General features: G+C 38.9%; 1 protein-coding gene across 2 annotated transcripts in view; it reads right to left on the bottom strand.

The window, feature by feature from the left end:
* gnl1 (guanine nucleotide binding protein-like 1) overlaps positions 1-25575 on the bottom strand; it is an 83603-nt gene extending 58028 nt beyond the window's left edge. Inside the window, exon 1 of one of the 2 annotated variants that reach the window (XM_072475340.1) lies at positions 25424-25575. In XM_072475340.1, coding sequence (XP_072331441.1) covers positions 25424-25454 — 31 coding nt within the window. In that variant the 5' untranslated portion in view covers positions 25455-25575. Of the gene's footprint in view, positions 1-24915; positions 25202-25423 lie in introns of those variants that run through there. The other variant, XM_072475339.1, reaches the window with a different exon arrangement.
* Between the last annotated feature and the right edge of the window lie 1880 nt (positions 25576-27455).

The following is a 27455-nucleotide window of genomic DNA, read 5'->3' as shown; positions in this document are numbered from 1 at the left end:
TCACTGTATATAATGGTCTATATTCTCTATCACGGAGTTATTCTCACTCACTCACTGTATCTAATGGTCTATATTCTCTATCACTGTGTTATTCTCACTCACTGTATCTAATGGTCTATCACCGAGTTATTCTCACTCACTGTATATTATGGTCTACATTCTGTCACTGAGTTATTCTCATCACTGGATCTAATGATCTATATTCTCTGTCACCAGGTTATTCTCACTCACTGTATATTATGGTCTATATTCTCTATCACTGAGTTATTCTCACTCACTCACTGTATATTATGGTCTACATTCTGTCACTGAGTTATTCTCATTCACTGTATATTATGGTCTACATTCTGTCACCAGGTTATTCTCACTCACTGTATATTATGGTCTATATTCTCTATCACTGAGTTATTCTCACTCACACACTGTATATTATGGTCTATATTCTCTATCACTGAGTTATTCTTACTCACTCACTGTACATAATGGTCTATATTCTCTATCACTGAGTTATTCTCACTCACTGTATCTAAAGGTCTATCACCGAGTTATTCTCACTCACTGTATATTATGGTCTATATTCTCTATCACTGAGTTATTCTCACTCATTGTATATTATGGTCTACATTCTGTCACTGAGTTATTCTCACTCACTGTATCTAATGATCTATATTCTCTGTCACCAGGTTATTCTCACTCACTGTATATTATGGTCTATATTCTCTATTACTGAGTTATTCTCACTCACTGTATCTAATAGTCTATATTCTCTATCACTGAGTTATTCTCACTCACTCACTGTATATAATGGTCTATATTCTCTATCACTGAGTTGTTCTCACTCACTCATTGTATCTAATAGTCTATATTCTCTATCACTGAGTTATTCTCACTCACTCACTGTATCTAATGGTCTTTATTCTCTATCAATGAGTTATTCTCACTCAGTATATAATGGTCTATATTCTCTATCACCGAGTTATTTTCACTCACTGTATATTATGGTCTATATTCTCTATCACCCTGTTATTCTCACTCACTCACTGTATATTATGGTCTACATTCTGTCACTGAGTTATTCTCACTCACTCACTGTATCTAACGGTCTATATTCTCTATCACTGAGTTATTCTCACTCACTGTATATAATGGTCTATATTCTCTATCAGAGTTATTCTCACTCACTGTATCTAATAGTCTATATTCTCTATCACTGAGTTATTCTCACTCACCTCACTGTATCTAATGGTCTATATTCTCTATCACTGAGTTATTCTCACTCACTGTATCTAATGATCTATATTCTCTGTCACCAGGTTATTCTCACTCACTGTATATTATGGTCTATATTCTCTATCACTGAGTTATTCTCACACACTCACTGTATATAATGGTCTATATTCTCTATCAGAGTTATTCTCACTCACTGTATATTGTGGTCTATATTCTCTATCACCGAGTTACTCTCACTCACTCACAGTATATTATGGTCTACATTCTGTCACTGAGTTATTCTCACTCACTCACCGTATCTAATAGTCTATATTCTCTAGCACTGAGTTATTCTCACTCACTCACTGTATATAATGATCTATATTCTCTATCACTGAGTTATTCTCACTCACTCACTGTATATAATGGTCTATATTCTCTATCACTGAGTTATTCTCACTCACTCACTGTATCTAATAGTCTATATTCTCTAGCACGGAGTTATTCTCACTCACTCACTGTATATAATGATCTATATTCTCTATCACTGAGTTATTCTCACTCACTGTATATAATGGTCTATATTCTCTATCACTGAGTTATTCTCACACACTCACTGTATATAATGGTCTATATTCTCTATCAGAGTTATTCTCACTCACTGTATATTGTGGTCTATATTCTCTATCACCGAGTTACTCTCACTCACTCACAGTATATTATGGTCTACATTCTGTCACTGAGTTATTCTCACTCACTCACCGTATCTAATAGTCTATATTCTCTAGCACTGAGTTATTCTCACTCACTCACTGTATATAATGATCTATATTCTCTATCACTGAGTTATTCTCACTCACTCACCGTATCGAATAGTCTATATTCTCTAGCACTGAGTTATTCTCACTCACTCACTGTATATAATGATCTATATTCTCTATCACTGAGTTATTCTCACTCACTCACTGTATATTATGGTCTATATTCTCTATCACCGAGTTATTCTCACACTCACTGTATATAATGGTCTATATTCTCTATCAGAGTTATTCTCACTCACTGTATATTATGGTCTATATTCTCTATCACCGAGTTATTCTCACTAACTCACTGTATATTATGGTCTACATTCTGTCACTGAGTTATTCTCACTCACTCACTGTATCTAATGGTCTATATTCTCTATCACTGAGTTATTCTCACTCACTGTATCTAATAGTCTATATTCTCTATCAGAGTTATTCTCACTGACTCACTGTATCTAATGGTCTATATTCTCTATCACTGAGTTATTCTCACTCACTCACTGTATCTAATAGTCTATATTCTCTATCACTGAGTTATTCCCACTCACCTCACTGCATCCAATGGTCTATATTCTCTATCACTGTGTTATTCTCACTCACTGTATACAGTTTGTTGACAGGCCAACAAGAGGCGAGGCCACATTGGATTTGGTTTTGGGTAATGAACCAGGCCAGGTGTTGGATTTGGAGGTAGGTGAGCACTTTGGGGACAGTGACCACAATTCGGTGACGTTTACGTTAAGGATGGAAAGGGATAAGTATACACCGCAGGGCAAGAGTTATAGCTGGGGGAAGGGAAATTATGATGCCTTTAGACGTGACTTGGGGGGGATAAGGTGGAGAAGTAGGCTGCAAGTTTTGGACACACTGGATAAGTGGAGCTTGTTCAAGGATCAGCTACTGCGTGTTCTTGATAAGTATGTACCGGTCAGGCAGGGAGGAAGGTGCCGAGCGAGGGAACCGTGGTTTACCAAAGAAGTGGAATCTCTTGTTAAGAGGAAGAAGGAGGCCTATGTGAAGATGAGGTGTGAAGTTTCAGTTGGGGCGATGGATAGTTACAAGGTAGCGAGGAAGGATCTAAAGAGAGAGCTAAGACGAGCAAGGAGGGGACATGAGAAGTATTTGGCAGGAAGGATCAAGGAAAACCCAAAAGCTTTCTATAGGTATGTCAGGAATAAGCGAATGACTAGGGACAGAGTAGGACCAGTCAAGGACAGGGATGGGAGGTTGTGTGTAGAGTCTGAAGAGATAGGCGAGATACTAAATGAATATTTTTCGTCAGTATTCACTCAGGAAAAAGATAATGTTGTGGAGGAGAATGCTGAGCTCCAGGTAAATAGATTAGATGGCATTGAGGTACGTAGGGAAGAGGTGTTGGCAATTCTGGACAGGCTGAAGATAGATAAGTCCCCGGGACCTGATGGGATTTATCCTAGGATTCTCTGGGAGGCCAGGGAAGAGATTGCTGGACCATTGGCTTTGATTTTTATGTCATCATTGGATACAGGAATAGTGCCAGAGGACTGGAGGATAGCAAATGTGGTCCCTTTGTTCAAAAAGGGGAGCAGAGACAACCCCGGCAACTATAGACCGGTGAGCCTCACGTCTGTAGTGGGTAAAGTCTTGGAGGGGATTATAAGAGACAAGATTTATAATCATCTAGACAGGAATAATATGATCAGGGATAGTCAGCATGGCTTTGTGAAGGGTAGGTCATGCCTCACAAACCTTATCGAGTTCTTTGAGAAGGTGACTGAACAGGTAGACGAGGGTAGAGCAGTTGATGTGGTGTATATGGATTTCAGCAAAGCGTTTGATAAGGTTCCCCACGGTAGGCTATTGCAGAAAATACGGAGGCTGGGGATTGAGGGTGATTTAGAGATGTGGATCAGAAATTGGCTAGCTGAAAGAAGACAGAGGGTGGTGGTTGATGGGAAATGTTCAGAATGGAGTTCTGTCACAAGTGGAGTACCACAAGGATCTGTTCTGGGGCCGTTGCTGTTTGTCATTTTTATCAATGACCTAGAGGAAGGCGCAGAAGGGTGGGTGAGTAAATTTGCAGACAATACTAAAGTCGGTGGTGTTGTCGATAGTGTGGAAGGAAGTAGCAGGTTACAGAGGGATATAGATAAGCTGCAGTGCTGGGCTGAGAGGTGGCAAATGGAGTTTAATGTAGAGAAGTGTGAGGTGATTCACTTTGGAAGGAAAAACAGGAATGTGGAATATTTGGCGAATGGGAAAGTTCTTGAAAGTGTGGATGAGCAGAGGGATCTAGGTGTCCATGTACATAGATCCCTGAAAGTTGCCACCCAGGTTGATAGGGTGGTGAAGAAGGCCTATGGAGTGTTGGCCTTTATTGGTAGAGGGATTGAGTTCCGGAGTCAGGAGGTCATGTTGCAGCTGTACAGAACTCTGGTACGGCCGCATTTGGAGTATTGCGTACAGTTCTGGTCACCGCATTATAGGAAGGACGTGGAGGCTTTGGAACGGGTGCAGAGGAGATTTACCAGGATGTTGCCTGGTATGGAGGGAAAATCTTATGAGGAAAGGCTGATGGACTTGAGGTTGTTTTCGTTAGAGAGAAGAAGGTTAAGAGGAGACTTAATAGAGGCATACAAAATGATCAGAGGGTTAGATAGGGTGGACAGTGAGAGCCTTCTCCCGCGGATGGAAATGGCTAGCACGAGGGGACATAGCCTTAAACTGAGGGTTAATAGATATAGGACAGAGGTCAGGGGTAGGTTCTTTACGCAAAGAGAGTGAGGCCGTGGAATGCCCTACCTGCTACAGTAGTGAACTCGCCAACATTGGGGGCATTTAAAAGTTTATTGGATAAACATATGGATGATAATGGTATAGAGTAGGTTAGATGGCTTTTGTTTCGGTGCAACATCGTGGGCCGAAGGGCCTGTACTGCGCTGAATTGTTCTATGTTCTATGTTCTATTATGGTCTATATTCTCTATCACTGAGTTATTCTCACTCACTCACTGTATATTATGGTCCACATTCTGTCACTGAGTTATTCTCACTCACTCACTGTATCTAATGGTCTATATTCTCTAGCACTGAGTTATTCTCACTCACTGTATATAATGGTCTATATTCTCTATCAGAGTTATTCTCACTCACTGTATCTAATAGTCTATATTCTCTATCACTGAGTTATTCTCACTCATTCACTGTATCTAATGGTCTATATTCTCTATCACTGAGTTATTCTCACTCACTCACTGTATCTAATGGTCTATATTCTCTATCACTGAGTTATTCTCACTCACTGTATATAATGGTCTATATTCTCTATCACTGAGTTATTCTCACTCACTCACTGTATCTAATGGTCTATATTCTCTATCACTGTGTTATTCTCACTCACTGTATCTAATGGTCTATCACCGAGTTATTCTCACTCACTGTATATTATGGTCTACATTCTGTCACTGAGTTATTCTCATCACTGGATCTAATGATCTATATTCTCTGTCACCAGGTTATTCTCACTCACTGTATATTATGGTCTATATTCTCTATCACTGAGTTATTCTCACTCACTCACTGTATATTATGGTCTACGTTCTGTCCCTGAGTTATTCTCATTCACTGTATATTATGGTCTACATTCTGTCACCAGGTTATTCTCACTCACTGTATATTATGGTCTATATTCTCTATCACTGAGTTATTCTCACTCACACACTGTATATTATGGTCTATATTCTCTATCACGGAGTTATTCTTACTCACTCACTGTACATAATGGTCTATATTCTCTATCACTGAGTTATTCTCACTCACTCACTGTATCTAATAGTCTATATTCTCTATCACTGTGTTATTCTCACTCACTGTATCTAAAGGTCTATCACCGAGTTATTCTCACTCACTGTATATTATGGTCTATATTCTCTATCACTGAGTTATTCTCACTCATTGTATATTATGGTCTACATTCTGTCACTGAGTTATTCTCACTCACTGTATCTAATGATCTATATTCTCTGTCACCAGGTTATTCTCACTCACTGTATATTATGGTCTATATTCTCTATTACGGAGTTATTCTCACTCACTGTATCTAATAGTCTATATTCTCTATCACTGAGTTATTCTCACTCACTCACTGTATATAATGGTCTATATTCTCTATCACTGAGTTGTTCTCACTCACTCATTGTATCTAATAGTCTATATTCTCTATCAATGAGTTATTCTCACTCAGTATATAATGGTCTATATTCTCTATCACCGAGTTATTTTCACTCACTGTATATTATGGTCTATATTCTCTATCACCCTGTTATTCTCACTCACTCACTGTATATTATGGTCTACATTCTGTCACTGAGTTATTCTCACTCACTCACTGTATCTAACGGTCTATATTCTCTATCACTGAGTTATTCTCACTCACTGTATATAATGGTCTATATTCTCTATCAGAGTTATTCTCACTCACTGTATCTAATAGTCTATATTCTCTATCACTGAGTTATTCTCACTCACTCACTGTATCTAATGGTCTATATTCTCTATCACTGAGTTATTCTCACTCACTCACTGTATCTAATGGTCTATATTCTCTATCACTGAGCTATTCTCACTCACTCACTGTATATAATGGTCTATATTCTCTATCACTGAGTTATTCTCACTCACCTCACTGTATCTAATGGTCTATATTCTCTATCACTGAGTTATTCTCACTCACTGTATCTAATGATCTATATTCTCTGTCACCAGGTTATTCTCACTCACTGTATATTATGGTCTATATTCTCTATCACTGAGTTATTCTCACTCACTCACTGTATATTATGGTCTACATTCTGTCACTGAGTTATTCTCACTCACTGTATATAATGATCTATATTCTCTGTCACCAGGTTATTCTCACTCACTGTATATTATGGTCTATATTCTCTATCACTGAGTTATTCTCACACACTCACTGTATATAATGGTCTATATTCTCTATCAGAGTTATTCTCACTCACTGTATATTGTGGTCTATATTCTCTATCACCGAGTTACTCTCACTCACTCACAGTATATTATGGTCTACATTCTGTCACTGAGTTATTCTCACTCACTCACCGTATCTAATAGTCTATATTCTCTAGCACTGAGTTATTCTCACTCACTCACTGTATATAATGATCTATATTCTCTATCACTGAGTTATTCTCACTCACTCACTGTATATAATGGTCTATATTCTCTATCACTGAGTTATTCTCACTCACTCACTGTATCTAATAGTCTATATTCTCTAGCACGGAGTTATTCTCACTCACTCACTGTATATAATGATCTATATTCTCTATCACTGAGTTATTCTCACTCACTGTATATAATGGTCTATATTCTCTATCACTGAGTTATTCTCACACACTCACTGTATATAATGGTCTATATTCTCTATCAGAGTTATTCTCACTCACTGTATATTGTGGTCTATATTCTCTATCACCGAGTTACTCTCACTCACTCACAGTATATTATGGTCTACATTCTGTCACTGAGTTATTCTCACTCACTCACCGTATCTAATAGTCTATATTCTCTAGCACTGAGTTATTCTCACTCACTCACTGTATATAATGATCTATATTCTCTATCACTGAGTTATTCTCACTCACTCACCGTATCTAATAGTCTATATTCTCTAGCACTGAGTTATTCTCACTCACTCACTGTATATAATGATCTATATTCTCTATCACTGAGTTGTTCTCACTCACTCACCGTATCTAATAGTCTATATTCTCTAGCACTGAGTTATTCTCACTCACTCACTGTATATAATGATCTATATTCTCTATCACTGAGTTATTCTCACTCACTCACTGTATATAATGATCTATATTCTCTATCACTGAGTTATTCTCACTCACTCACCGTATCTAATAGTCTATATTCACTATCACTGAGTTATTCTCACTCACTCACTGTATATTATGGTCTATATTCTCTATCAGAGTTATTCTCACTCACTGTATATTATGGTCTATATTCTCTATCACCGAGTTATTCTCACTAACTCACTGTATATTATGGTCTACATTCTGTCACTGAGTTATTCTCACTCACTCACTGTATCTAATGGTCTATATTCTCTATCACTGAGTTATTCTCACTCACTGTATCTAATAGTCTATATTCTCTATCAGAGTTATTCTCACTGACTCACTGTATCTAATGGTCTATATTCTCTATCACTGAGTTATTCCCACTCACCTCACTGCATCTAATGGTCTATATTCTCTATCACTGTGTTATTCTCACTCACTGTATACAGTTTGTTGACAGGCCAACAAGAGGCGAGGCCACATTGGATTTGGTTTTGGGTAATGAACCAGGCCAGGTGTTGGATTTGGAGGTAGGTGAGCACTTTGGGGACAGTGACCACAATTCGGTGACGTTTACGTTAAGGATGGAAAGGGATAAGTATACACCGCAGGGCAAGAGTTATAGCTGGGGGAAGGGAAATTATGATGCCTTTAGACGTGACTTGGGGGGGATAAGGTGGAGAAGTAGGCTGCAAGTTTTGGACACACTGGATAAGTGGAGCTTGTTCAAGGATCAGCTACTGCGTGTTCTTGATAAGTATGTACCGGTCAGGCAGGGAGGAAGGTGCCGAGCGAGGGAACCGTGGTTTACCAAAGAAGTGGAATCTCTTGTTAAGAGGAAGAAGGAGGCCTATGTGAAGATGAGGTGTGAAGTTTCAGTTGGGGCGATGGATAGTTACAAGGTAGCGAGGAAGGATCTAAAGAGAGAGCTAAGACGAGCAAGGAGGGGACATGAGAAGTATTTGGCAGGAAGGATCAAGGAAAACCCAAAAGCTTTCTATAGGTATGTCAGGAATAAGCGAATGACTAGGGACAGAGTAGGACCAGTCAAGGACAGGGATGGGAGGTTGTGTGTAGAGTCTGAAGAGATAGGCGAGATACTAAATGAATATTTTTCGTCAGTATTCACTCAGGAAAAAGATAATGTTGTGGAGGAGAATGCTGAGCTCCAGGTAAATAGATTAGATGGCATTGAGGTACGTAGGGAAGAGGTGTTGGCAATTCTGGACAGGCTGAAAATAGATAAGTCCCCGGGACCTGATGGGATTTATCCTAGGATTCTCTGGGAGGCCAGGGAAGAGATTGCTGGACCATTGGCTTTGATTTTTATGTCATCATTGGATACAGGAATAGTGCCAGAGGACTGGAGGATAGCAAATGTGGTCCCTTTGTTCAAAAAGGGGAGCAGAGACAACCCCGGCAACTATAGACCGGTGAGCCTCACGTCTGTAGTGGGTAAAGTCTTGGAGGGGATTATAAGAGACAAGATTTATAATCATCTAGATAGGAATAATATGATCAGGGATAGTCAGCATGGCTTTGTGAAGGGTAGGTCATGCCTCACAAACCTTATTGAGTTCTTTGAGAAGGTGACTGAACAGGTAGATGAGGGTAGAGCAGTTGATGTGGTGTATATGGATTTCAGCAAAGCGTTTGATAAGGTTCCCCACGGTAGGCTATTGCAGAAAATACGGAGGCTGGGGATTGAGGGTGATTTAGAGATGTGGATCAGAAATTGGCTAGCTGAAAGAAGACAGAGGGTGGTGGTTGATGGGAAATGTTCAGAATGGAGTTCTGTCACAAGTGGAGTACCACAAGGATCTGTTCTGGGGCCGTTGCTGTTTGTCATTTTTATCAATGACCTAGAGGAAGGCGCAGAAGGGTGGGTGAGTAAATTTGCAGACAATACTAAAGTCGGTGGTGTTGTCGATAGTGTGGAAGGAAGTAGCAGGTTACAGAGGGATATAGATAAGCTGCAGTGCTGGGCTGAGAGGTGGCAAATGGAGTTTAATGTAGAGAAGTGTGAGGTGATTCACTTTGGAAGGAAAAACAGGAATGTGGAATATTTGGCGAATGGGAAAGTTCTTGAAAGTGTGGATGAGCAGAGGGATCTAGGTGTCCATGTACATAGATCCCTGAAAGTTGCCACCCAGGTTGATAGGGTGGTGAAGAAGGCCTATGGAGTGTTGGCCTTTATTGGTAGAGGGATTGAGTTCCGGAGTCAGGAGGTCATGTTGCAGCTGTACAGAACTCTGGTACGGCCGCATTTGGAGTATTGCGTACAGTTCTGGTCACCGCATTATAGGAAGGACGTGGAGGCTTTGGAACGGGTGCAGAGGAGATTTACCAGGATGTTGCCTGGTATGGAGGGAAAATCTTATGAGGAAAGGCTGATGGACTTGAGGTTGTTTTCGTTAGAGAGAAGAAGGTTAAGAGGAGACTTAATAGAGGCATACAAAATGATCAGAGGGTTAGATAGGGTGGACAGTGAGAGCCTTCTCCCGCGGATGGAAATGGCTAGCACGAGGGGACATAGCCTTAAACTGAGGGTTAATAGATATAGGACAGAGGTCAGGGGTAGGTTCTTTACGCAAAGAGAGTGAGGCCGTGGAATGCCCTACCTGCTACAGTAGTGAACTCGCCAACATTGGGGGCATTTAAAAGTTTATTGGATAAACATATGGATGATAATGGTATAGTGTAGGTTAGATGGCTTTTGTTTCGGTGCAACATCGTGGGCCGAAGGGCCTGTACTGCGCTGAATTGTTCTATGTTCTATGTTCTATTATGGTCTATATTCTCTATCACTGAGTTATTCTCACTCACTCACTGTATATTATGGTCCACATTCTGTCACTGAGTTATTCTCACTCACTCACTGTATCTAATGGTCTATATTCTCTAGCACTGAGTTATTCTCACTCACTGTATATAATGGTCTATATTCTCTATCAGAGTTATTCTCACTCACTCACTGTATCTAATGGTCTATATTCTCTATCACTGTGTTATTCTCACTCACTGTATCTAATGGTCTATCACCGAGTTATTCTCACTCACTGTATATTATGGTCTATATTCTCTATCACGGAGTTATTCTCACTCACTGTATCTAATGGTCTATCACCGAGTTATTCTCACTCACTGTATATTATGGTCTACATTCTGTCACTGAGTTATTCTCATCACTGGATCTAATGATCTATATTCTCTGTCACCAGGTTATTCTCACTCACTGTATATTATGGTCTATATTCTCTATCACTGAGTTATTCTCACTCACTCACTGTATATTATGGTCTACATTCTGTCACTGAGTTATTCTCATTCACTGTATATTATGGTCTACATTCTGTCACCAGGTTATTCTCACTCACTGTATATTATGGTCTATATTCTCTATCACTGAGTTATTCTCACTCACACACTGTATATTATGGTCTATATTCTCTATCACTGAGTTATTCTTACTCACTCACTGTACATAATGGTCTATATTCTCTATCACTGAGTTATTCTCACTCACTCACTGTATCTAATAGTCTATATTCTCTATCACTGTGTTATTCTCACTCACTGTATCTAAAGGTCTATCACCGAGTTATTCTCACTCACTGTATATTATGGTCTATATTCTCTATCACTGAGTTATTCTCACTCATTGTATATTATGGTCTACATTCTGTCACTGAGTTATTCTCACTCACTGTATCTAATGATCTATATTCTCTGTCACCAGGTTATTCTCACTCACTGTATATTATGGTCTATATTCTCTATTACTGAGTTATTCTCACTCACTGTATCTAATAGTCTATATTCTCTATCACTGAGTTATTCTCACTCACTCACTGTATATAATGGTCTATATTCTCTATCACTGAGTTGTTCTCACTCACTCATTGTATCTAATAGTCTATATTCTCTATCACTGAGTTATTCTCACTCACTCACTGTATCTAATGGTCTTTATTCTCTATCAATGAGTTATTCTCACTCAGTATATAATGGTCTATATTCTCTATCACCGAGTTATTTTCACTCACTGTATATTATGGTCTATATTCTCTATCACCCTGTTATTCTCACTCACTCACTGTATATTATGGTCTACATTCTGTCACTGAGTTATTCTCACTCACTCACTGTATCTAACGGTCTATATTCTCTATCACTGAGTTATTCTCACTCACTGTATATAATGGTCTATATTCTCTATCAGAGTTATTCTCGCTCACTGTATCTAATAGTCTATATTCTCTATCACTGAGTTATTCTCACTCACTCACTGTATCTAATGGTCTATATTCTCTATCACTGAGTTATTCTCACTCACTCACTGTATCTAATGGTCTATATTCTCTATCACTGAGCTATTCTCACTCACTCACTGTATATAATGGTCTATATTCTCTATCACTGAGTTATTCTCACTCACCTCACTGTATCTAATGGTCTATATTCTCTATCACTGAGTTATTCTCACTCACTGTATCTAATGATCTATATTCTCTGTCACCAGGTTATTCTCACTCACTGTATATTATGGTCTATATTCTCTATCACTGAGTTATTCTCACACACTCACTGTATATAATGGTCTATATTCTCTATCAGAGTTATTCTCACTCACTGTATATTGTGGTCTATATTCTCTATCACCGAGTTACTCTCACTCACTCACAGTATATTATGGTCTACATTCTGTCACTGAGTTATTCTCACTCACTCACCGTATCTAATAGTCTATATTCTCTAGCACTGAGTTATTCTCACTCACTCACTGTATATAATGATCTATATTCTCTATCACTGAGTTATTCTCACTCACTCACTGTATCTAATAGTCTATATTCTCTAGCACGGAGTTATTCTCACTCACTCACTGTATATAATGATCTATATTCTCTATCACTGAGTTATTCTCACTCACTGTATATAATGGTCTATATTCTCTATCACTGAGTTATTCTCACACACTCACTGTATATAATGGTCTATATTCTCTATCAGAGTTATTCTCACTCACTGTATATTGTGGTCTATATTCTCTATCACCGAGTTACTCTCACTCACTCACAGTATATTATGGTCTACATTCTGTCACTGAGTTATTCTCACTCACTCACCGTATCTAATAGTCTATATTCTCTAGCACTGAGTTATTCTCACTCACTCACTGTATATAATGATCTATATTCTCTATCACTGAGTTATTCTCACTCACTCACTGTATATAATGATCTATATTCTCTATCACTGAGTTATTCTCACTCACTCACTGTATATTATGGTCTATATTCTCTATCACCGAGTTATTCTCACACTCACTGTATATAATGGTCTATATTCTCTATCAGAGTTATTCTCACTCACTGTATATTATGGTCTATATTCTCTATCACCGAGTTATTCTCACTAACTCACTGTATATTATGGTCTACATTCTGTCACTGAGTTATTCTCACTCACTCACTGTATCTAATGGTCTATATTCTCTATCACTGAGTTATTCTCACTCACTGTATCTAATAGTCTATATTCTCTATCAGAGTTATTCTCACTGACTCACTGTATCTAATGGTCTATATTCTCTATCACTGAGTTATTCTCACTCACTCACTGTATCTAATAGTCTATATTCTCTATCACTGAGTTATTCCCACTCACCTCACTGCATCTAATGGTCTATATTCTCTATCACTGTGTTATTCTCACTCACTGTATACAGTTTGTTGACAGGCCAACAAGAGGCGAGGCCACATTGGATTTGGTTTTGGGTAATGAACCAGGCCAGGTGTTGGATTTGGAGGTAGGTGAGCACTTTGGGGACAGTGACCACAATTCGGTGACGTTTACGTTAAGGATGGAAAGGGATAAGTATACACCGCAGGGCAAGAGTTATAGCTGGGGGAAGGGAAATTATGATGCCTTTAGACGTGACTTGGGGGGGATAAGGTGGAGAAGTAGGCTGCAAGTTTTGGACACACTGGATAAGTGGAGCTTGTTCAAGGATCAGCTACTGCGTGTTCTTGATAAGTATGTACCGGTCAGGCAGGGAGGAAGGTGCCGAGCGAGGGAACCGTGGTTTACCAAAGAAGTGGAATCTCTTGTTAAGAGGAAGAAGGAGGCCTATGTGAAGATGAGGTGTGAAGTTTCAGTTGGGGCGATGGATAGTTACAAGGTAGCGAGGAAGGATCTAAAGAGAGAGCTAAGACGAGCAAGGAGGGGACATGAGAAGTATTTGGCAGGAAGGATCAAGGAAAACCCAAAAGCTTTCTATAGGTATGTCAGGAATAAGCGAATGACTAGGGACAGAGTAGGACCAGTCAAGGACAGGGATGGGAGGTTGTGTGTAGAGTCTGAAGAGATAGGCGAGATACTAAATGAATATTTTTCGTCAGTATTCACTCAGGAAAAAGATAATGTTGTGGAGGAGAATGCTGAGCTCCAGGTAAATAGATTAGATGGCATTGAGGTACGTAGGGAAGAGGTGTTGGCAATTCTGGACAGGCTGAAAATAGATAAGTCCCCGGGACCTGATGGGATTTATCCTAGGATTCTCTGGGAGGCCAGGGAAGAGATTGCTGGACCATTGGCTTTGATTTTTATGTCATCATTGGATACAGGAATAGTGCCAGAGGACTGGAGGATAGCAAATGTGGTCCCTTTGTTCAAAAAGGGGAGCAGAGACAACCCCGGCAACTATAGACCGGTGAGCCTCACGTCTGTAGTGGGTAAAGTCTTGGAGGGGATTATAAGAGACAAGATTTATAATCATCTAGATAGGAATAATATGATCAGGGATAGTCAGCATGGCTTTGTGAAGGGTAGGTCATGCCTCACAAACCTTATTGAGTTCTTTGAGAAGGTGACTGAACAGGTAGATGAGGGTAGAGCAGTTGATGTGGTGTATATGGATTTCAGCAAAGCGTTTGATAAGGTTCCCCACGGTAGGCTATTGCAGAAAATACGGAGGGTGGGGATTGAGGGTGATTTAGAGATGTGGATCAGAAATTGGCTAGCTGAAAGAAGACAGAGGGTGGTGGTTGATGGGAAATGTTCAGAATGGAGTTCTGTCACAAGTGGAGTACCACAAGGATCTGTTCTGGGGCCGTTGCTGTTTGTCATTTTTATCAATGACCTAGAGGAAGGCGCAGAAGGGTGGGTGAGTAAATTTGCAGACAATACTAAAGTCGGTGGTGTTGTCGATAGTGTGGAAGGAAGTAGCAGGTTACAGAGGGATATAGATAAGCTGCAGTGCTGGGCTGAGAGGTGGCAAATGGAGTTTAATGTAGAGAAGTGTGAGGTGATTCACTTTGGAAGGAAAAACAGGAATGTGGAATATTTGGCGAATGGGAAAGTTCTTGAAAGTGTGGATGAGCAGAGGGATCTAGGTGTCCATGTACATAGATCCCTGAAAGTTGCCACCCAGGTTGATAGGGTGGTGAAGAAGGCCTATGGAGTGTTGGCCTTTATTGGTAGAGGGATTGAGTTCCGGAGTCAGGAGGTCATGTTGCAGCTGTACAGAACTCTGGTACGGCCGCATTTGGAGTATTGCGTACAGTTCTGGTCACCGCATTATAGGAAGGACGTGGAGGCTTTGGAACGGGTGCAGAGGAGATTTACCAGGATGTTGCCTGGTATGGAGGGAAAATCTTATGAGGAAAGGCTGATGGACTTGAGGTTGTTTTCGTTAGAGAGAAGAAGGTTAAGAGGAGACTTAATAGAGGCATACAAAATGATCAGAGGGTTAGATAGGGTGGACAGTGAGAGCCTTCTCCCGCGGATGGAAATGGCTAGCACGAGGGGACATAGCCTTAAACTGAGGGTTAATAGATATAGGACAGAGGTCAGGGGTAGGTTCTTTACGCAAAGAGAGTGAGGCCGTGGAATGCCCTACCTGCTACAGTAGTGAACTCGCCAACATTGGGGGCATTTAAAAGTTTATTGGATAAACATATGGATGATAATGGTATAGTGTAGGTTAGATGGCTTTTGTTTCGGTGCAACATCGTGGGCCGAAGGGCCTGTACTGCGCTGAATTGTTCTATGTTCTATTATGGTCTATATTCTCTATCACCGAGTTATTCTCACTCACTCACTGTATATTATGGTCCACATTCTGTCACTGAGTTATTCTCACTCACTCACTGTATCTAATGGTCTATATTCTCTATCACTGAGTTATTCTCTCACTGTATATAATGGTCTATATTCTCTATCAGTTATTCTCACTCACTGTATCTAATAGTCTATATTCTCTATCACCGAGTTATTCTCACTCACTCACTGTATCTAATGGTCTATATTCTCTATCACTGAGTTATTCTCACTCACTCACTATCTAATAGTCTATATTCTCTAGCACTGAGTTATTCTCACTCACTCACTGTATATAATGATCTATATTCTCTATCACGGAGTTATTCTCACTCACTCACTGTATCTAATGATCTATATTCTCTATCACTGAGTTATTCTCACTCACTCACTGTATATTATGGTCTATATTCTCTATCAGAGTTATTCTCACTCACTGTATATTATGGTCTATATTCTCTATCACTGAGTTATTCTCACTCACTCACTGTATATTATGGTCTACATTCTGTCACTGAGTTATTCTCACTCACTGTATATAATGATCTATATTCTCTGTCACCAGGTTATTCTCACTCACTGTATATTATGGTCTATATTCTCTATCACTGAGTTATTCTCACTCACTGTATATAATGGTCTATATTCTCTATCACCGAGTTATTCTCACACACTCACTGTATATAATGGTCTATATTCTCTATCAGAGTTATTCTCACTCACTGTATATTGTGGTCTATATTCTCTATCACCGAGTTACTCTCACTCACTCACAGTATATTATGGTCTACATTCTGTCACTGAGTTATTCTCACTCACTCACCGTATCTAATAGTCTATATTCTCTAGCACTGAGTTATTCTCACTCACTCACTGTATATAATGGTCTATATTCTCTATCACTGGGTTATTCTCACTCACTGTATCTAATAGTCTATATTCTCTATCACTGAGTTATTCTCACTCACTGTATCTAATAGTCTATATTCTCTATCACTGGGTTATTCTCACTCACTGTATATTATGGTCTATATTCTCTATCACTGGGTTATTCTCACTCACTGTATCTAATAGTCTATATTCTTTATCACTGAGTTATTCTCACTCACTGTATCTAATGGTCTATATTCTCTATCACTGAGTTATTCTCACTCACTGTATATTATGGTCTATATTCTCTATCATTGGGTTATACTCACTCACTGTATATTATGGTCTATATTCTCTATCAGAGTTATTCTCACTCACTGTATATTATGGTCTATATTCTCTATCAGAGTTATTCTCACTCACTGTATATTATGGTCTATATTCTCTATCACTGGGTTATTCTCACTCACTGTATATAATGGTCTATATTCTCTATCACTGGGTTATACTCACTCACTGTATATTATGGTCTATATTCTCTATCACTGAGTTATTCTCACTCACTGTATCTAATGGTCTATATTCGCTATCACTGGGTTATTCTCACTCACTATATAATGATCTATATTCTCTATCACTGGGTTATACTCACTCACTGTATATAATGTCTATATTCTCTATCACTGGGTTATACTCACTCACTGTATATAATGTCTATATTCTCTATCACTGGGTTATTCTCACTCACTGTATATAATGATCTATATTCTCTATCACTGAGTTATTCTCACTCACTGTATATAATGGTCTATATTCTCTATCACTGTGTTATTCTCACTCACTGTATATTATGGTCTATATTCTCTATCACTGAGTTATTCTCACTCACTGTATATAATGGTCTATATTCTCTATCACTGTGTTATACTCACTCACTGTATATAATGACCTATATTCTCTATCACTGTGTTATACTCACTCACTGTATATAATGATCTATATTCTCTATCACTGAGTTATTCTCACTCACTGTGTATTATGGTCTATATTCTCTATCACTGAGTTATTCTCACTCACTGTATATAATGGTCTATATTCTCTATCACTGGGTTATTCTCACTCACTGTATATTATGGTCTATATTCTCTATCACTGGGTTATTCTCACTCACTGTATATTATGGTCTATATTCTCTATCACTGGGTTATTCTCACTCACTGTATATTATGGTCTATATTCTCTATCACTGAGTTATTCTCACTCACTGTATATAATGGTCTATATTCTCTATCACTGGGTTATTCTCACTCACTGTATATTATGGTCTATATTCTCTATCACTGAGTTATTCTCACTCACTGTATATAATGGTCTATATTCTCTATCGCTGTGTTATACTCACTCACTGTATATAATGATCTATATTCTCTATCACTGGGTTATTCTCACTCACTGTATATAATGATCTATATTCTCTATCACTGAGTTATTCTCACTCACTGTATATAATGGTCTATATTCTCTATCACTGTGTTATTCTCACTCACTGTATATTATGGTCTATATTCTCTATCACTGAGTTATTCTCACTCACTGTATATAATGGTCTATATTCTCTATCACTGTGTTATACTCACTCACTGTATATAATGACCTATATTCTCTATCACTGTGTTATACTCACTCACTGTATATAATGATCTATATTCTCTATCACTGAGTTATTCTCACTCACTGTGTATTATGGTCTATATTCTCTATCACTGAGTTATTCTCACTCACTGTATATAATGGTCTATATTCTCTATCACTGGGTTATTCTCACTCACTGTATATTATGGTCTATATTCTCTATCACTGGGTTATTCTCACTCACTGTATATTATGGTCTATATTCTCTATCACTGGGTTATTCTCACTCACTGTATATTATGGTCTATATTCTCTATCACTGAGTTATTCTCACTCACTGTATATAATGGTCTATATTCTCTATCACTGGGTTATTCTCACTCACTGTATATTATGGTCTATATTCTCTATCACTGAGTTATTCTCACTCACTGTATATAATGGTCTATATTCTCTATCGCTGTGTTATACTCACTCACTGTATATAATGATCTATATTCTCTATCACTGAGTTATTCTCACTCACTGTATATAATGGTCTATATTCCCTATCACTGTGTTATACTCACTCACTGTATATAATGATCTATATTCTCTATCACTGAGTTATTCTCACTCACTGTATATAATGGTCTATATTCTCTATCACTGTGTTATACTCACTCACTGTATATAATGATCTATATTCTCTATCACTGAGTTATTCTCACTCACTGTATATAATGGTCTATATTCTCTATCACTGAGTTATTCTCACTCACTGTATATAATGATCTATATTCTCTATCACTGAGTTATTCTCACTCACTGTATATAATGGTCTATATTCTCTATCACTGTGTTATACTCACTCACTGTATATAATGATCTATATTCTCTATCACTGAGTTATTCTCACTCACTGTATATTATGATCTATATTCTCTATCACTGAGTTATTCTCACTCACTGTATATAATGGTCTATATTCTCTATCACTGTGTTATACTCACTCACTGTATATAATGATCTATATTCTCTATCACTGAGTTATTCTCACTCACTGTATATAATGATCTATATTCTCTATCACTGTGTTATACTCACTCACTGTATATAATGATCTATATTCTCTATCACTGAGTTATTCTCACTCACTGTATATAATGATCTATATTCTCTATCACTGAGTTATTCTCACTCACTGTATATAATGGTCTATATTCTCTATCACTGAGTTATTCTCACTCACTGTATATAATGGTCTATATTCTCTATCACTGTGTTATACTCACTCACTGTATATAATGGTCTATATTCTCTATCACTGAGTTATTCTCACTCACTGTATATAATGGTCTATATTCTCTACCTTGGTTATTCTCACTCACTGTATATAATGATCTATATTCTCTATCTGGGTTATTCTCACTCACTGTATATAATGGTCTATATTCTCTATCACTGTGTTATACTCACACACTGTATGTAATGGTCTATATTCTCTATCACTGAGTTATTCTCACTCACTGTATATAATGGTCTATATTCTCTATCACTGAGTTATTCTCACTCACTGTATATAATGGTCTCTATTCTCTATCACTGAGTTATACTCACTCACTGTATATTATGGTCTATATTCTCTATCACTGGGTTATACTCACTCACTGTATATTATGGTCTATATTCTCAACACTGGGTTATACTCACTCACTGTATATAATGGTCTATATTCTCTATCACTGAGTTATTCTCACTCACTGTATATAATGGTCTATATTCTCTATCACTGAGTTATTCTCACTCACTGTATATAATGGTCTCTATTCTCTATCACTGAGTTATACTCACTCACTGTATATTATGGTCTATATTCTCTATCACTGTGTTATACTCACTCACTGTATATAATGGTCTATATTCTCTATCACTGGGTTATTCTCACTCACTGTATATAATGGTCTATATTCTCTATCACTGTGTTATACTCACTCACTGTATATAATGGTCTATATTCTCTATCACTGAGTTATTCTCACTCACTGTATATAATGGTCTATATTCTCTATCACTGAGTTATTCTCACTCACTGTATATAATGGTCTCTATTCTCTATCACTGAGTTATACTCACTCACTGTATATTATGGTCTATATTCTCTATCACTGAGTTATACTCACTCACTGTATATAATGGTCTATATTCTCTATCACTGGGTTATTCTCACTCACTGTATATTATGGTCTATATTCTCTATCACTGAGTTATTCTCACTCACTGTATATAATGGTCTATATTCTCTATCACTGTGTTATACTCACTCACTGTATATAATGATCTATATTCTCTATCACTGTGTTATACTCACTCACTGTATATAATGATCTATATTCTCTATCACTGAGTTATTCTCACTCACTGTATATAATGGTCTATATTCTCTATCACTGAGTTATTCTCACTCACTGTATATAATGGTCTATATTCTCTATCACTGAGTTATTCTCACTCACTGTATATTATGATCTATATTCTCTATCACTGAGTTATTCTCACTCACTGTATATAATGGTCTATATTCTCTATCACTGTGTTATACTCACTCACTGTATATAATGATCTATATTCTCCATCACTGAGTTATTCTCACTCACTGTATATAATGATCTATATTCTCTATCACTGTGTTATACTCACTCACTGTATATAATGATCTATATTCTCTATCACGGAGTTATTCTCACTCACTGTATATAATGATCTATATTCTCTATCACTGAGTTATTCTCACTCACTGTATATAATGGTCTATAGTCTCTATCACTGTGTTATACTCACTCACTGTATATAATGATCTATATTCTCTATCACTGAGTTATTCTCTCACTGTATATAATGGTCTATATTCTCTATCACTGAGTTATTCTCACTCACTGTATATAATGATCTATATTCTCTATCACTGAGTTATTCTCACTCACTGTATATAATGGTCTATATTCTCTATCACTGTGTTATACTCACTCACTGTATATAATGATCTATATTCTCTATCACCAGAGTTATTCTCACTCACTGTATATTATGATCTATATTCTCTATCACTGTGTTATACTCACTCACTGTATATAATGATCTATATTCTCTATCACTGAGTTATTCTCACTCACTGTATATTATGATCTATATTCTCTATCACTGTGTTATACTCACTCACTGTATATAATGGTCTATATTCTCTATCACTGAGTTATTCTCACTCACTGTATATAATGATCTATATTCTCTATCACTGAGTTATTCTCACTCACTGTATATAATGGTCTATATTCCCTATCACTGTGTTATACTCACTCACTGTATATAATGATCTATATTCTCTATCACTGAGTTATTCTCACTCACTGTATATAATGGTCTATATTCTCTATCACTGTGTTATACTCACTCACTGTATATAATGATCTATATTCTCTATCACTGAGTTATTCTCACTCACTGTATATAATGGTCTATATTCTCTATCACTGAGTTATTCTCACTCACTGTATATAATGGTCTATATTCTCTATCACTGTGTTATACTCACTCACTGTATATAATGGTCTATATTCTCTATCACTGAGTTATTCTCACTCACTGTATATAATGGTCTATATTCTCTATCTGGGTTATTCTCACTCACTGTATATAATGATCTATATTCTCTATCACTGAGTTATTCTCACTCACTGTATATAATGGTCTATATTCCCTATCACTGAGTTATTCTCACTCACTGTATATAATGATCTATATTCTCTATCACTGAGTTATTCTCACTCACTGTATATAATGGTCTATATTCTCTATCACTGTGTTATACTCACTCACTGTATATAATGATCTATATTCTCTATCACTGAGTTATTCGCACTCACTGTATATTATGATCTATATTCTCTATCACTGTGTTATACTCACTCACTGTATATAATGATCTATATTCTCTATCACTGAGTTATTCTCATTCACTGTATATTATGATCTATATTCTCTATCACTGTGTTATACTCACTCACTGTATATAATGGTCTATATTCTCTATCACTGAGTTATTCTCACTCACTGTATATAATGATCTATATTCTCTATCACGGAGTTATTCTCACTCACTGTATATAATGGTCTATATTCCCTATCACTGTGTTATACTCACTCACTGTATATAATGATCTATATTCTCTATCACTGAGTTATTCTCACTCACTGTATATAATGGTCTATATTCTCTATCACTGTGTTATACTCACTCACTGTATATAATGATCTATATTCTCTATCACTGAGTTATTCTCACTCACTGTATATAATGGTCTATATTCTCTATCACTGAGTTATTCTCACTCACTGTATATAATGGTCTATATTCTCTATCACTGTGTTATACTCACTCACTGTATATAATGGTCTATATTCTCTATCACTGAGTTATTCTCACTCACTGTATATAATGGTCTATATTCTCTATCTGGGTTATTCTCACTCACTGTATATAATGGTCTATATTCTCTGTCACGGAGTTATTCTCACTCACTGTATATAATGGTCTCTATTCTCTATCACTGAGTTATACTCACTCACTGTATATTATGGTCTATATTCTCTATCACTGGGTTATACTCACTCACTGTATATTATGGTCTATATTCTCTATCACTGGGTTATACTCACTCACTGTATATTATGGTCTATATTCTCTATCACTGAGTTATTCTCACTCACTGTATCTAATGGTCTATATTCTCTATCACTGAGTTGTTCTCACTCACTCACTATATTATGGTCTATATTCTCTATCACTGGGTTATACTCACTCACTGTATATAATGGTCTATATTCTCTATCACTGTGTTATACTCACTCACTGTATATAATGGTCTATATTCTCTATCACTGAGTTATTCTCACTCACTGTATATAATGGTCTATATTCTCTATCACTGAGTTATTCTCACTCACTGTATATAATGGTCTCTATTCTCTATCACTGAGTTATACTCACTCACTGTATATTATGGTCTATATTCTCTATCACTGTGTTATACTCACTCACTGTATATAATGGTCTATATTCTCTATCACTGGGTTATACTCACTCACTGTATATTATGGTCTATATTCTCTATCACTGGGTTAGACTCACTCACTGTATATTATGGTCTATTTTCTCTATCACTGGGTTATACTCACTCACTGTATATTATGGTCTATATTCTCTATCACTGAGTTATTCTCACTCACTGTATCTAATGGTCTATATTCTCTATCACTGAGTTATTCTCACTCACTCACTATATTATGGTCTATATTCTCTATCACTGGGTTATACTCACTCACTGCATATAAGGGTCTATATTCTCTATCACTGTGTTATACTCACTCACTGTATATAATGGTCTATATTCTCTATCACTGAGTTATTCTCACTCACTGTATATAATGGTCTATATTCTCTATCACTGAGTTATTCTCACTCACTGTATATAATGGTCTCTATTCTCTATCACTGAGTTATACTCACTCACTGTATATTATGGTCTATATTCTCTATCACTGTGTTATACTCACTCACTGTATATAATGGTCTACATTCTCTATCACTGGGTTATTCTCACTCACTCACTATATTATGGTCTATATTCTCTATCACTGGGTTATACTCACTCACTGTATATAATGGTCTATATTCTCTATCACTGGGTTATACTCACTCACTGTATATAATGGTCTATATTCTCTATCACTGGGTTATTCTCACTCACTCACTATATTATGGTCTATATTCTCTATCACTGGGTTATTCTCACTCACTGTATCTAATGGTCTATATTCTCTATCACTGGGTTATTCTCACTCACTCACTATATTATGGTCTATATTCTCTATCACTGGGTTATACTCACTCACTGTATATAATGGTCTATATTCTCTATCACTGGGTTATTCTCACTCACTGTATATTATGGTCTATATTCTCTATCACTGGGTTATACTCACTCACTGTATATTGTGGTCTATATTCTCTATCACTGGGTTATTCTCACTCACTGTATATTATGGTCTATATTCTCTATCACTGGGTTATACTCACTCACTGTATATAATGGTCTATATTCTCTATCACTGGGTTATTCTCACTCACTGTATATTATGGTCTATATTCTCTATCACTGGGTTATTCTCACTCACTGTATATAATGGTCTATATTCTCTATCACTGGGTTATACTCACTCACTGTATATTGTGGTCTATATTCTCTATCACTGGGTTATTCTCACTCACTGTATATTATGGTCTATATTCTCTATCACTGGGTTATTCTCACTCACTGTATATAATGGTCTATATTCTCTATCACTGGGTTATACTCACTCACTGTATATAATGGTCTATATTCTCTATCACTGGGTTATACTCACCCTGGCGTTTCCTCTCCCGCCGCTCCTGCAGTTGTTTTTTCTTCTGTTTCACACTGAAGGGTTTTTTCCGCGGCATGGCGCCTGAGAAACCCACCCCCAGCCAGAAACTGCTGCTCCTACCCGCCTCCCCCCAGGCGGGAGCCCCCGGCTAGACTCTTTGCCTGGACTTGTTACGACTTGTCCTCCTCCGGCTGCTCGGCCAGGTCACTGCTCGTCGCCACGCTAACAGGCTCTCTGCCACTCCGAGCGCCACTCAGCCTGTCCACCAGGCCGCAGCCTCGAGCAACCCCATTCGCCCCGCCCCCTCCTGCGTAACTGCATCATGCACGCTGCAAGCCCCGCCCCTTCCTTGCGCAGCCGCAAAATGCGCGCCTGTAATCACGCCCCTTCCTTGCGCAGCCGCACAATGCGCAGATAACCACGCCCCTTCCTTACGCAGCCGCAGAATCCACACGAGTAACCCCGCCCCTTTCATGCTCAGCCTCAAAATGCCCGCTGCTCGCCTCACCCCTTTCTTGCGGAGCCGCATAACGCTCCATAATAGCCTTGCGCTCTCCCTCTCTGCGCAGCCGGACAACGCCACATCCTGGCCACGCCCCCTCCCTACGCAGCTGCGGGAGGCTGGTCCCAACTCCGCCCAGCCGCGTGACACACGTTATCGGCCCCGCCTTCTCCGTCCCTTTGGCACAGCCGCAAAACATCGTCTTTCCTCGTTGCCGCCCCCTCCCTCGCCGCAGCTGCGCGGTCCCGACTGTCAGCCGTGCACGTGCCCCGCCCTCTCCGTGCTCGGCTCGCCCCGCCCTTACCTGCCTTTCCAGTCTGCGCAGCCGTGTGGCGTTCCGTGCTGGCCCCGCCCCATTCATTGTGCCGCCGCCTTTGCCCCGCCCTTACTGCCCGACCGCGCCCCCTTTGCAGACGTACGATGTCGCAGGCGTCTCACCCTTTCCAATCACAATCCTCTTCAGGCGCCCTCACCGCGGGATGGTTGTTGGCCCCGCCCCTCTGACGTCGATCCCCTTGCAAACCCACTTCCTTTCTATCCTGTCTGACAACCTCGTCCTCCCGGCAGGTTGGTGCCCCGCCCCATCTTGCATTCCTCCTGACAGCCCCGCGCTGGCTGACCCGCCTCCCTGCTGTCCCTGTCACTCAGCGCCCGCTCGTATCACCCCCTATTGTTCTGTCACTCATAACTCCGCCCCTCCACCACCTCCACCAGTTGACGGGCAGTGTATAGAATTGACAGTGCAGAAGGAGACCATTCGGCCCATTGTCTAACACCCGCCCTTGGACATAGCACCCTACTCAAACCCATGCCTCCACACCCTATCCCTGTAACCCAGTCTAACCTTATTGGACACCAAGGGCAATTTATCATTGGCCAATCCACCTAACCTGCACATCTTTGGACTGGGAGGAAACCGGAGCACCCGGAGAAAACCCACGCAGACATAGGTGAACACGCAGACCCGCACAGACAGTGATTCAAGCCAGCAATCGAACCTGGTCCCCTGGAGCTATGAAGCAACTATGCGAACCACAGTGCTGCCCCTTTGACAGCATCTCTCAAAGCGCACAAACCACAGAACCATCTTCACAAAGTCACATACATTTAATGCTTCAAATGGCTAGCAATGAAACCAACACGTCCGACAATCTTTACCTCAACCCCCCCCCCCCCCCCACCCCGTGTTATGGATTGGTAGATCCGACATGCGCCTTGAAATGCACCGAACTTGACAGTACCATTCAATATTTTGGGGGCTAGGTGTGGAGCATTTGCCCATCCAAACAACAAGGTTCAATGAGTTCCTGCAAGAGGCACTCTTGGAGCGCAGTGGTAATGTCCATGCCCCTAAACCAGATGTTCCAGTTTCAAGTCTTACTCCACAACCTACTGGATTAGGATTTGATTTATTGTCATGTGTCCCGAGGTACAGTGAAAAGTATTGTTCTGCGTACACTCCAGACTGATCGTTCCCTACATGGCAAAAACATGGTGTCACGGAAGCAGCCAGGTTGTTTGTCAACCTGACTAGGTCATGCTGTTGCTAACTTTTGGTTGGCTCTTAATTCGTAATTTGCCCTGTTTGTTTAACCTTTGCTCTCGAGTCGCCAGGTATCTTTATGATACCGCCACAAGGTTCAAGTTCAAGTAATGATCAATAACTCAACACACCAATTAATAAGATTCAAATCAAAACACATTTATTATATACAGTAAGTCACTACTTATGCATATAACTCTACTTTCTAGACTATTTCTATCACTAAAAGGCCTGTACTTAGCTTCGGAATTGGCCCACCAGGTCAGGGAAACAAATGGCCTTTCGTTCAGGTCCTGAGTCTGCAGGCTTCAAAAGCTGGTATGGACTTGTAGCTAGGAGTGCCTATCTCGTACCGAGCGTTGACTGGAGACTTACTTGGTTGATGTGGCCGCTTGGGCAGTTCACTCTCAGGGGTTGATTTGCGTTGTTGAGTGACCCTGCCAAGAAGGGCGATTTGAACTTGGGGGCTTTACTTTATAGTCCCCAGGGGCTTCC

The sequence above is a fragment of the Scyliorhinus torazame genome, chromosome 14, assembly GCF_047496885.1.
Source record: "Scyliorhinus torazame isolate Kashiwa2021f chromosome 14, sScyTor2.1, whole genome shotgun sequence".
Taxonomy (NCBI): Eukaryota; Metazoa; Chordata; class Chondrichthyes; order Carcharhiniformes; family Scyliorhinidae; genus Scyliorhinus; species Scyliorhinus torazame.
Note: the sequence above shows the minus strand (reverse complement) of the source record. Positions and strands in the feature narration are given on the sequence as shown.